The 12,123-nt window shown below is 39.0% G+C and overlaps 1 protein-coding gene across 3 annotated transcripts in view; it reads left to right on the top strand.

Annotated features, from left to right (window-relative positions):
* The first annotated feature begins 666 nt into the window (after positions 1 to 666).
* The window catches only part of LARS2 (leucyl-tRNA synthetase 2, mitochondrial), a 144,931-nt gene continuing 133,474 nt past the window's right edge, over positions 667 to 12,123 (top strand). The window contains exons 1-3 of one of the 3 annotated variants that reach the window (XM_032237751.1): positions 667 to 748; positions 5,561 to 5,818; positions 10,538 to 10,666. In XM_032237751.1, the coding sequence (XP_032093642.1) occupies positions 5,585 to 5,818; positions 10,538 to 10,666 (363 nt within the window). In that variant the 5' untranslated portion in view covers positions 667 to 748; positions 5,561 to 5,584. The remainder of the gene's footprint in view (positions 749 to 5,560; positions 5,819 to 10,537; positions 10,667 to 12,123) is intronic. The other 2 variants (XM_032237753.1, XM_032237754.1) reach the window with 2 other exon arrangements.

Raw genomic sequence — 12,123 nt, 5'->3', positions numbered from 1 at the left:
CATATTTAATTGCTAAGAAAATATAGTTTTTTATTTTTTCAGAGAAACACAAATTTCCAGATCTTATTTGTTTTTTGTTCCCCCTCCCCTGCGAACTTTGGAAGAAAAATTAACAAATAGACCCTGGTTCAAATTTTATCCCGGAATGCAATGCCATGTTTCAGGAATAAAGTGGGAAAGAAAGATAATGAATGTTAATTTTTATCCATTCAACTTGTAGAGGAAAAACAAAAATATAATCAGGTAATAAATAATAAGACTGTGTAATCCCACTGAGATACTATACCATCATATTATAATAGATCTAATAAAGAAAAAACCATCAAGGTTGTAATTGTAGAATTATAAAAAAATACTCAAATCCATTAAAAAATTAGGCAGTTCCTCACCCAAAAAAGTACCTTATGATCCTGGCAAGAAAGAACATATAATAGTAATTTCGGAGAACAGAAACATAACAAAGTAGGGGAAACAGTTTGAACTATGTAAAAAGCATCTTCTTTTAGGAAGGATCTCATTGCTCCATAGAAGAAAAAGAGGAAAAGGAGGAGGAAGAGCAAGTTGAACATTTCAACCCACCTTTTTCCCTAGAGATCCCGATACTTCACTCTAGACTTTTTCAGAGTGCAGATTTTCTAACTCTCCTTATTAAGGTACTGGGGCGGTTGTACGCCTGCGCGAGCCGGCCTTCGCAAATTAAGATGGCAGCGCCCATGGAGATGTGAACCACGCTCCTTCCTATTACTTTGTAAGTACTGCTCTAAGAACGTAGCTTGTCTTCCTCTATTTGTGACATTCTCCTCCCTCCCCCGAGTTATAAACTCAATCTGCATAAGAATCCATCGTTCTCCACTTTCTTTAGGTTAGCTTGCAAAGTCCTACGACGATCCCTTGAATCCGGGCAGTTTCCTTTTGATTCAATTTTGTTCTGAAATTGCAGAGCCAGCGGAAAATAGCCGGCTGGGGAATCCTGGGAGTTGAAGTCCAGGCATCGTCAAGTTACCAAGTTTAAGAAACGCGGCTCTAGACACTTTAGGTTTCCTACTCCCCCATAGGACAGTTCTACAATCATTTTTTTTTACTTGAAAAGGCCCGGAAGTATTAATATACTTATAAGGACATACATTAGAATATATGATACATTTGACACAAAAGAGTAATTTATAGCCCGTGGGATCATTCTGAATTATAACAATAAACTTCGCTTAATATATGGCAGTTTAGTAGATTATAAACGGAGATTAACTAAAATGGTCATGAATGTAAGTGGAAATAAAATCAAATTTCAGTGATCAGTTGAATGCTTACATGTGTCTCATAGAAGCAAATGACACCTGTATTTTTTTCCCTTTCATATATATCTGTGCACTTGCTATATTCCTGCTAGACAGTGTTTTTATTTTGTCTCTATTTTCTGCTATAATGAAAAAGGGTTGTATAATTAAGGCAATTCAATAGCAGTTTTTTTAAAAAAAAAATAGCCTTGATTATTAGCCTTGATTCCTAATGGATGTGTTAATTTAGGGCGCATTAGAAGATTTGGTTGTGAATTGTCTATATTTACACAAAAAAAATCTTTTGGTAGAGCACTACCTCTTATCTCTGAAAGGTAGATTTCAAGAGCAATTAATGTGAGAGATACTATTTATACTTTTTCAATTTGTCATTCTGAAGTGGTAGACTCATACATTTTTTTTAGCAGATTTTTTATTATTTTTTCCCTTCTACAACACCTTACAGTCATTACATCAACATTGTTATGTCATCATACCAGTACATGTATATAATATTTCGCTTCTATATTTACACACCTTTATACACAGTTCTATATATATTTATATATATTGTTTTTTGGCTTAATTAATTTTATTCTTGTTTTGCAGCCATTTGTACCAATTGTTCCAAATTTCATAATATTCCGACTCTTCTTTATCTTTTAATTTCAGTGTTAATTTGTCCATATCTGCACAATCCAAACTTTTTTTAATCACTAATTCGTCCGAGGGGGTATTATTTTGTTTCCCGTATTGGGCAAATGCTATTCTGGCTGTAGTTAGCAGATGTGTTAATATGTACTTAATTTTCTTTGTATATTTCCCTTTGATTATTCCCAGTAGAAAGATTTCGGGTTTGTATTTTATCTATTCTCCTGTAACTCCTGTAAGTCCCTTGTACTTTTTTACACTTCTAACAGGTCGACCATGTTTGGATACATTTTAGCCAATCTTATTGGTGATAAATGCCAATGATAAAACATTTTGTATATATTTTCTTTAAGTGCTGCTGATCGTATTAGTTTATAATTTGTGTTCCAAATTCTTTCCCAATCCACTAGATCTATGTTGTAACCAAAGTTTTTGGCCCACGCTATCATGCACCTTTAACTTTTTCTTCTTCTAATATTACTTCTAATAAATATTTGTAAATTTTTGTTATGAATTTATTTTCCGGGCCAATTAAAATTTTATCTATTTGTTGTAATTCTGTGTATATTCCATATTCTTTTACATCTTTGTTGTATCTTGATTGTAGTTGGAGATATGGCCACCAATCTATATTTATATTTTGCTCCTTTAATTCTGGATTTGTTTTCAAATTCCCTTGGCTGTCTAAAATTTCATTATATCTAACCATTTTTGATAGATCTAGTGTATTGATATGTGTCATGGTTTCCATAGTGGAAAGCCATGTTGGTATTTTCATGTAGTGTTTTTCTCTAATTTATTCCAGACCTGTATCAGTGCATCTCTAATATAGTGTCTGTGGAAATATTTTTGTTTCTTTTTACCCTCTTCCCATAGGAAAAAATGCCATTCCATTTGCAAATCGTGGCCCTCTAATGTTAGTATTCTTTTATTTTTTAAATTTATCCAATTCCTAATCCATGTTAGTGCTGCTGCTTTGTAATAAAGCTCCCAATCTGGGAGTCCCATACCACTTCTGCTTCTGTCATCCTGTAGAGCTTTCAACTTTATCCTGGCTTTCTTCCCTTGCCATTTAAATTTTAATATAATCTTATTAAATTCAGTAAAAAAAAAATCCTAATTTTATGGGGATTGTTTGAAATAGGTATAATAGTCTGTGTAGTACATTCATTTTTATCTCTGCTATTTTTCCTAATAATGTTAGTTGTAGTTTCGCAATAATTTTAGATCTTTTTTTAATTTGTTGCACTAATTTTGTATAATTATTTTCTTTTATATTTGAGCAGTTTGCAGTTAGCCATATTCCAAGATATTTAACTTGCAGTCCTATTATTGTTTCTAATTCCTTATTTTGTTCTTCCTTCAAATTTTTAGTTATCATTTTAGTCTTTTCTCTATTAATCTTTAACCCTGCTACATCTCCATATTTTCCTAGTTCTTGCATTAAGCTATTTCCTGTTTCTAGTGGGTCTTCTATAATGAATACTAAATCGTCTACAAAGGCCTGGATTTTATATTCTTTAGTTCCTCTTATCTCTGAATTTTGTCTAGAGGCGATAGTGGGCATCCCTGCCTTACTCCTTTCATTATTTTAAGGGTCTCTGTACTTTCCCCATTTAATAATATATTTGCCTTTTGGGTGGAGTATATTGTTTCTATTAATCTTTCAAATTGGTCCTCTAATTTCATATTCTTAATTTGTTGTATCATGAATTCCCAATTTAAATTGTCAAATGCCTTCTGTGCATCCAAAAAGACGAGTGCCACTTGTTTCTTTGGATGCGCCTCATAGTACTCTAAAATATTTGTTATTATTCTAGTGTTATTCCTGATTTGTCTGGTTGGGAGAAATCCATTTTGGTTTGGATGTATATAGCCATTCAATAGTTTTTTCAATCTCTCCGCTATTATTGTTGTGAATATTTTATAGTCGGCATTCAACAATGAGATTGGCCTACAGTTTTGAATCTGTTTTTTATCTGCACCTTCTTTAAATATTAATGTAATATGTGCTTCCCTCCATGAGTCCGGTATTTTTGCTTTCATCAGTACATCTCCAGCATCAAGGGTTCTATCAATTCGTTCAATTCCTCTATTATTTTGTACCATTCTGCTTGGAATCCATCTGGGCCTGGCGTTTTATTATTTTTCTGTTTCTGAATCGCCTGTTTCAATTCTAGTTTTGTTATTTTGGGGGGCAACATTTCTTTCATATTTTCTGCTATTGGCGGGGTTTCTTCTCCATTTAAATATTCTTTTATTTGTTTTCCATCTATTTGTTCCCCTTTATACAGATTCTCAAAGTACTTGTATGCAATCTTTTTCTTCCCTTCTATTGTATGTTGTGGTTCACCAGTTTCCTTTTGAATTTGATATATTAATCTTTTTTCTCTTTCTTTTCTCAATCTATATGACAGCCACCTCCCCGGTTTATTTGCTTGCTCAAAGAAGTTTTGTTTTGTTAGTTTTAGGTCCTTTACCATTTCTTCCTGGTCTAATATATTTAATTTATGTTTTGCTAACATCCAATCCTTTCTAATTTTGTCACTTTGTGGCTTATTTTGTAATTCTATTTCTAAATTTTTGATTTCCTCCTCTAATATCTTCTGTTATGCCCATTTTTCTTTATTTCTTTTTGCTGAATATGCTATAATAATTCCACGGGAATAGGCTTTCATGGTATCCCATAAATTTTATATAGATATCTGTTCTTTTGTGTTTTCCATAAGGAATAACGCCAATTTGTTTCTACATTTTTGAATAAATTCTTTTTCTTTTAATATTTGCAGATTTACCATCCATCTTCGCCTAGTCTTTTTTCCCCCTTTCCAGATTATTTTAATGGGGTTTTGATCTGCCCAAGTATTTGGTAATATTTCAATTGTATGTATTTCTGCCCCAATTTCTCCATACATCCATGCCATATCAATCCGTGACCAAGATTGGTGTGGGTTGGAATAATAAGTTGTTTTTTTTTCTGGTTCCATTTTTCTCCAAATATCGATCAAGTTTAATTCCTCCATCATCTCAAAACAGGTCGGTAATACTTTTTTATTTTTAGTTTTTTTGTCACTTACGTAATCTTTTTTACTGTCTACTATGGCATTATAATCTCCTATTATGCAGATATTCCTCACTTCAATTTCTCTTTCAAGAAGTGTCCTCAATATGTAAATCTTAACTAACAAACATTCCTTTGCATTCTGTGGCACACTGCCAAAATTTATGTTTAGAGGATTCTAGATGAACAAATTTCATGAAAACACCATCATAGTACAGTTATAGTATGGATATGCCTGCAATTAAAATTAGTTTATTTTAAGTGTATTCTCATTTCCATAAGAAATATTGCACAGCAATAGTGTTTAGAAAATATGCAATAATATGGAGCAACTTATATCAGTTTGCTTATTTTGTTGGCTATTGGCTCAAATATATTTTATTTCCTTACTATAATAACACAGTTCCATGTAGCCTAGCCAAAATATTAATAAAAATTGATGTATAGATAGAATACAAACCTATGATATTTTTGGAAAAAGTTTTGCTATTAAAAATTCTCCAAAAAGTAACATCATTTTCTTAAACTAAATGAATTATTACTGAAAGTAAAAAATATTTCCTGTCTTCAATAGGATTGCCAACATACTCTGCACAGAATGTGGTTCCTTTGCAATACACTATTTTTGTTTCCATCATGTTGGAGAAGACAACTGAGTGGACTACTAGACCCAACTAAATGGCCAAATAGGCATATCCTAAGAGGCAGCAGAGCTATTTTTAGTGAAACAGGAAAGTGGGAACAAAATTATACATCAGAGACCAGGAAGAAAGTTGAAAACTGGTGGTGTTCAAGAATAAAGGAATCATTTAGCAACATCACAGAAGCAGATGTAAGTCTTGCAGCAACAATTAAGATTACATGTTTAAAAGATATTGTTTTTCCTGTCCCAATTACATAATCCCTACATGAAGCCATGGTGTAGTGGTTAAGGCAACAGGCTAGAAAACCAGGGGACTATGAGGTCTAGTACTTCCTTAGACAGAAACCAGCTGGGTGACTTTGGGCTAATCCCTCCTTAACCCTAGGAAGAAGAAATGACAAACAATTAACCTTGTCAAAAACCCATGCAGGAATTAGTTGGGGCAGCCAGCAACGGTCAACAGTGATTCAAAAGTACAAAAATGAACACAATTAAATTTGTTTGTTTGTTTGTGTCAGCCTCTGCTTTGCTTGTTTGTTTATGAAAATTTATACAGTTGCCCAATTCTCTCAGTGATTGGGCAGCTTACAAAGATCCCTAACCTAACCCCCCTGGCAACAACAAGTCAGTCAATAAACCATTTGATGGGCTCCATCCCACTTTGGGTTTCCCAGGCCCATTGGCAAAACCAGGTCTTTAGGGTCTTGCAAAGAGACCTCCTTAGAAGAGAGGACCTACAGCATTCCTTGCCTCCCCACTCTGGGTCAGGTACTAGGAGAAGATGCTCTTTCAAATAACACATAATAACCCATAATATAGTGTGATATATATAATATAGGTGATAACCAAATTAGCAGCCAATGCAGCTCCTGCGGGAGAGAAGATATGTGCACACATAGATCTATGCAAAATAGTGTGTGGATTGCTGGATTTTGAACCAATTGAAGTTTCCAGATACTTTTCAAGGGCAGCCCATATGGAGCGTGTTACACTAGTGAAGACAAGGTGACTAGGTCATGATTGACTGTAAGCAGGGATTGTTGCTCCAGGAAAGTTTGTAACTAGTGTATAAGTTGCAGTTGTGCAAAGGCCTTCCTGGCCATGACTGCTACCTGCTTCTTGAGCAGGATTAATGAATCCAGTAGAATGCCCAGATAATGCCCGGGCTTGCCTGGGGCAGTTCTAGCACATCCAAGATCAAAGATGCAATTTTTCATATACCAAAGGATCTAAAACTCAGAGTCATTACACCTTGACAGCGTTCAGTTTCAGCTTGTTGCTCCCATCCAGTCCTTACCTTAAATTTAACCCAGAAGCAAATTGGCACCCACAGTGCTTGGAGGCTATCTCCAAGAACTGTGAAAGAAATATCATGGCATTGCTTAACTCACTGTGAGCGAAGAGACATCACATTCCTTTTAGTCCGGTTTCAGGCCTGGTTACAGCACGGACACTGCTTTGGTCGCGCTGATCGATGATCTCTGGCGAGCCAGGGATAGGGGTCACTTTATCCTTGTGCTTCTTGACCTCTCAGTGGTCTTCGATACCATCGACCATGGTATCCTTCTGTGACGGTTGCGGGAGGTGGGAGTGGGAGGCACCGTTCTTCGGTGGTTCTCCTCCTACCTCTCGGACAGGTCACAGTCGGTGTTGGTCGGAGGGCAGAGATCGACCCCTAGGCCCCTCAATTATGGGGTGCCGCAGGGTTTGGTCCTGTCCCCTCTCCTATTTAACATCTACATGAAGCCGCTGGGTGAGATCATACGCCGGCACGGGATTAAATATCATCAATATGCGGACGATACACAATTGTATCTGTCCGCCCCGTGCCAACTCAGTGAAGTGGTAGAAGTGATGTGCCAGTGCCTGGAGGCTGTCAGGGTCTGAATGGGAACGAACAAGCTTGCGCTCAATCCCGACAAGACCGAGTGGCTATTGATGCTCCCTCCCAAAGACGGTCCAGCTATTCCATCTCTTAGCCTGGGGGGTGAAATTATATGCCCCTCAGAGTGGGCTCGCAATTTGGGAGTCCTCCTGGATCTGCAGCTGACCCTAGAACATCATCTGCCGGCTGTGACCAGGGGGACCCTTGCCCAGGTTCACCTGGTGCACCAATTGCGACCCTATCTGGACCGGGAGGCCCTTCAGATAGTGACTCACACCCTCGTAACCTCAAGACTGGACTACTGTAACGCGCTCTGCATGGGGCTGCCCTTGAAGAGTGTTCGAAGACTTCAGCTTGTCCAGAATGCAGCTGCGCGAGCGATCGTGGGTGCACCTCGGTACACCCACGATACACCTATCTTCCGCGAGCTGCACTGGCTGCCCATTGGTCTCCGGACCCGCTTCAAGGTGCTAGTTGTTACTTTTAAAGCCCTACATGGTATCGGACCTGGGTACTTGAGAGACCGCCTCCCGCCAGTCACCTCCCAAAGACCTATTAGATCCCACAGACTAGGCCTCCTCCAAATTCCATCTGCCGGCCAATGTCGGCTGGCGACTCCTCGGGGAAGGGCCTTTTCTGTGGCTGCTCCAGCCCTCTGGATTGATCTCCCCGTTAAGATCCGGACCCTTACTACCCTCCCGGCCTTCCGCAAAGCATCTAAGACCTGGCTGTTCCGGCAGGCCTGGGGCTGTTGAACTATCCAGGCCCATTCGAGGTTACGACTGTTGTTGAATTTTAAATTACTGTTTTCTATTTTATTTTTATACCCCCTCCCCTTTTTATTGTTAGCCGCCCTGAGTCTCTCGGGAATAGGGCGGCATATAAACCAAATAAATCAATCAATCAGTATATTGATGATATCTTAGCCCATAATGGTGGATGATCTCACCCAATGGCTTCATGTAGATGTTAAACAGAAGTGAAGAACCTACTGAGTTCTGGAGAACCCTGCAAAGCAGAAGATGAGGACCACACCTCTTTTTCCTAACAACACCAACTGACTGCAACTATAGAGGAAGGAAGTGAACCAGGACAACAGAGAGCCCCAACCCCCAAAGCTGCTTCAGAAATATATCATGGCTGATAGTATCAAAGGCCACTGAGAGGTCAAATAGAGTGAGGATGGAGGCACTATTCCCATCCCACCAGAAGTCATTGAAAAGCATGGCCAATGCTAATTCCATCCAATATTCCGTTTTGAATCCTGATTGGAAAGGATCTAGATAATCCATTTCCAGAAACCTCTGGAGCTGTCGTACAATCACCTTCTCAATCTTCCCTAGACCTTCCCCAGAAAGGGAAGATTGGAAACAGGACAAAGATTAGACTAGAGTTTAGCAATGACTTCTTAAGAAGAGGGCGGACCAGTGTGTTTAAATGCAGGACAACCCCCTCTCCCTACAAGGAAGCATTAATCACTGCCAGAACCCACCTGCATGTCACCTCTTGAGAAGCTTTCACAAGCCAGGAGGGGCATGGGTCTAAAATATAGATGGTTTGCACTTATACTCCTTAGGATCCTGTGTACTTCTCAGGAGCAACAGGATCAAACTGTTCCCAGATACCTGGGCAAGAATCTGCTCCAGATGTCTCCATTTGATTAGCAACAGCACTGCCATTTAAATGAAAATGCTCCAGGCAATTTTGTTTTCCAGAAAATCAGCAAATTCCTCAGAGTACCCCTTCAGGTGGACCTCTGTGTTCTCCTTCACCAGGAGGAGATGGCTCAAATTGGTCACTGACCAATTATTTGCAGATGCGGTTAGTAAAGTACTTACACTTTGCTGCCTGAATCTGTGAGGTGGGCTTTAATAGCAGGTCTTACCTGTGTTCAATCAAATTCATTCCTTGTTTTCTCCCTACAGTGCTCTAGATGTCTCTTCATCTGTTTCATCCCTCTTAATTCCTCCGTATATTATGAGGGACAAACAGGTCTACATATTAGGAGAGGTTGCTTGAATGCAATCCTATCCAGAGTCTCAATCCACCTTTCTACTCTGAGAGCTCAGGCAGGGTTACACAGCATATCTTCAGTAATAATCCCCAGTTCTTTCTGAAACCCATCCGTCCATTAGTCACCAGTATGTCCTGTGGAGGGTATAGTTCTGGAGAAATTCATCACTATCAGACTGTGATCTGCCCGTGACAGGGGGGGGCAAAGATAGGCCCACCAATTCCCGATCACATAGGCACTGCTTCGACAAGAACACCAAAAGGTGTATAACCACTATTCCTACTCGGGTTCTGGATGACCTGGAACAGGCTCATGGAAGTTATATTTTCCATGAAACCCCAAGCTACCTCTGACCCCACCCCCAGGAATGGCAAATTGAAGTTCCTGAGAACTATAAGCCTGAGTAACTCTATCTACAGTGTGCAGTGAGGTCCAGGAGCCTAGGTAGGGAACTGCCATGTAGCAGGGAGGCTGGTTCAGCAAGTTGTACCTACAGTTTAGACTGTTTCTGCATTTCATTGCAATCTTTGGGGCATATCTGTTCATTCTTCCAAACCCTGTTGCCATATAGTGTTTTTGTTCTTGAATCTTTTTCTACTCAGTACTTAGAGTACATATATATATTTCTTTTCTCCATTGGGATAAGCCAGGATATATAGTACATGTAGCCTGCACATGCTATTTCACAGTATATTTATTCACTCAAAATGCTTATGAATCCCAATAGATCATAAATTAAAATAGCTTAATTCCAAAATCTCAATAAGTAAAATTTGACCTCTTGAGAAAGGTGTGAGAATTCATATTACTCTCAAAAAATGCTTATCATTGGAAAGTAAAGCTATATATAACATTTTGTGATCCATGTTATAGGAAATCTGTAGTTATTAAAATGTAGTATCTTGGCATAGAAAGTGTAGCTTTCTTTTTAAAATAAGCAGGGTTAAAAAAAGAAAAAATACTATGTAGCTTCTGCTCAGTGTTTTTTTTTTTTTTAATTTTTGTTTAGAAATCAAAGCCAAAGTATTACATCCTGTCTATGTTCCCATATCCTTCTGGAAAACTTCACATGGGTCATGTTCGCGTATACACCATAAGTGACACAGTAGCATGGTTTCAAAAAATGAGAGGATTTCAGGTATGTATTTTACAGTGACCTTCCTTCATTCCTTCCTTCCTTTGTTCCTACCTTCCTTCCATCCATCCATCCATCCATCATCTGAGAAAGGTTTTCATGTTGATATCTATATAAGGTTAAGAGTTTAAAGAAATTAATTCTGATTAGTTTAGGGAAATTCTTCTGTATGTAATATCTATTGTCTTAATGATGGTAAAGGATATTAATGTTAGTTGTAAATCTGGAGAGTTGATCCCCAATGCATTAGTGATACACTAAGTCATCCTCCTCCATAAAAAGGATATGGAGACACTAAAGCAGGCTGCCGAGCTGTGGCCCACTACCAGGCTTTGAGCTGTTCAGAACCAGGCCACAGAAGTGGCAGGCGAATGCTTGCACACACATCCCAACTTGCGTGAGAAGCAGGTGAATGCATGCATGTTCTATTTGCACGAGTGACAAGCATGTCATCTGTCACTTACTCAAATGGAGATGTGCATGCATACTTGTCCACTGCTTACAAGTCAGGAAATTCATCCTTATTTTCAAGCTGAATCTCCCCCTGATGAGCTTCCATCCATAGCTTCTGGTCAGGTACTATGAAGAATAAATTGATGCCCACTTTCCTATGGAAGTCCTTAAGTATTGGAAAACTCCTATTGTATCTCTTGTGTAGCTTCTCTTCATTAGCTAAACATATTTAGTTCCCTTAGCTGTTCAACCTATGACTTGCCAAAAATTTTTTCTCTTATATCAGGTCTTTCAAACTTGATTTCATTGAGGGCTGCATCAGGGTTGTGTTTCAGCCTCTGCTTCACTTGCTTGCTATAGGCTGCCATAGAAACGGAGAGGGTGGGAGCATGGTATTTGAGAAGGGAATCGTGTGGTACTGGAGAAGTATGTGGAAGAGAGTTTTGTTCTCATTATCATCTGCTCATGCTGATGGCTGATGTTTGGACTTGGTCAAGGCTAATCATCTAGCATACCAACTTGAGGCTTTTTGAAGATGCACCCCACATGTCACCTTAGGGAGTTGTAGATTGGACATTGGGAGGGGGAAATGTGGGGGAGGATGCTGGATAAATGCTTGATATGTATATGTTTGCACCTTTTTGGCTCAGATCTTGCTTTCCTTTTCACTGCTATCAATTCATATCTAGTAAAAACTTTATCTCTATTCAAATGGAGCTGAGATTTTTATTTCTTGGATACTGAAGGAGGCATGCCTGACACTGGGGGTCGGGGTGAGTGTGACCAGGTTGGGCATGTCCTGCTCAATTTCACTCATGTTGGGGCGCCTGTGGCAGCCCAAGGGCTCTGCCAGCAAAAACGGGCTCCAGAGGGTTGTATGAGACAGCGGCAGCCAAAAACAGAGCTTGGGAGGCTGTTTTCGCTGGCAGAAGCACTGCGGGCCAGCAATCTTGAAGAGGTCTGTGTGGGGTTCCGGTGGCTGCAAAGCACGGCCCGAGGGGCAGAAG

Source organism: Thamnophis elegans, chromosome Z, assembly GCF_009769535.1.
Source record: "Thamnophis elegans isolate rThaEle1 chromosome Z, rThaEle1.pri, whole genome shotgun sequence".
Taxonomy (NCBI): Eukaryota; Metazoa; Chordata; class Lepidosauria; order Squamata; family Colubridae; genus Thamnophis; species Thamnophis elegans.
Note: the sequence above shows the minus strand (reverse complement) of the source record. Positions and strands in the feature narration are given on the sequence as shown.